This window comes from Octodon degus, unplaced genomic scaffold (genome assembly GCF_000260255.1).
Source record: "Octodon degus isolate 3935 unplaced genomic scaffold, OctDeg1.0 scaffold00190, whole genome shotgun sequence".
Taxonomy (NCBI): Eukaryota; Metazoa; Chordata; class Mammalia; order Rodentia; family Octodontidae; genus Octodon; species Octodon degus.
Window position 1 is genome coordinate 2482673 of NW_004524766.1, and position 871 is coordinate 2483543.

The following is an 871-nucleotide window of genomic DNA, read 5'->3' on the forward strand; positions in this document are numbered from 1 at the left end:
TCGACACTTCCTGTGTAAAGCCAACAGTGTGCATCCAGTCAGGCAAAGAACCGGGAATCATTACTTCTGCTACTAATGATGATAATGCCAGTGGAGAGAAGGTGATGGTACCTCACACACCAGAGATTTCATTGTCTCTGGAAGATGAAGTTACCCCAGAGATGAGTGCATCTGGGCCAGGCCAGGCAGTTCCTGCACCCTCTGAGAAGAAAGTTGACAGAGTACTTAAGCAAAAGAAAGAAGGAGGCTCAAGGTGAAAAAATGGAGACACCCAAAGATGGACATGTGCACAGACAGAGAGACCAATTAAAGGACATGTTGTGGAATCATTCTCAGACCAAGGATCAGACAAAAAAAAAAAAAGAGAGATGGTTTTGGTCATTGTGTAGTCTGGGTTCAGTGTTCCTCTCCAAACTGTAGAAAATGGAGGCGGCTGTGTAGGAACATTGACCTCTCGGTTCTCCCAGATAATTGGTTCTGTCACCAGAATACAGACTTGGATTATAATTGCTGTGATATTCCTGAGGAGACCTGGACAGGGAATGAGAGTGAAGTGGTCTATGCCTCCTGTATCCCAGGATGCATCATCTGGGCCAAGCAATACGGTTACCCATGGTGGCCAGGCATGGTAGAACCTGATCCTGACTTGGAGGAGTATTTTCTTTTTGCATCTCATTTTGATTCTCTTCCAAGTACCATGTGACATTTTTTGGAGAAACAGTTTCTCGTGCTTGGATTCCAGTGAACATGCTAAAGAATTTCAAAGAGCTGTCCCTGGAGCAAACAGGAGTGAAAAAGTGCAGGAACAAGGACTACATTCAGAAACTGGAAGTAGCCGTAATGATGGCTCATAAAGCAGAGCAGACTGACA

The 871-nt window shown here is 44.9% G+C and overlaps 1 protein-coding gene across 1 annotated transcript in view; it reads right to left on the minus strand.

The window, feature by feature from the left end:
• The window catches only part of Adgrv1 (adhesion G protein-coupled receptor V1), a 479349-nt gene that overhangs the window by 345062 nt on the left and 133416 nt on the right, over window positions 1-871 (minus strand). The window contains exon 54 of the mRNA XM_004644067.2: window positions 155-201. Coding sequence (XP_004644124.1) covers window positions 155-201 — 47 coding nt within the window. The remainder of the gene's footprint in view (window positions 1-154; window positions 202-871) is intronic.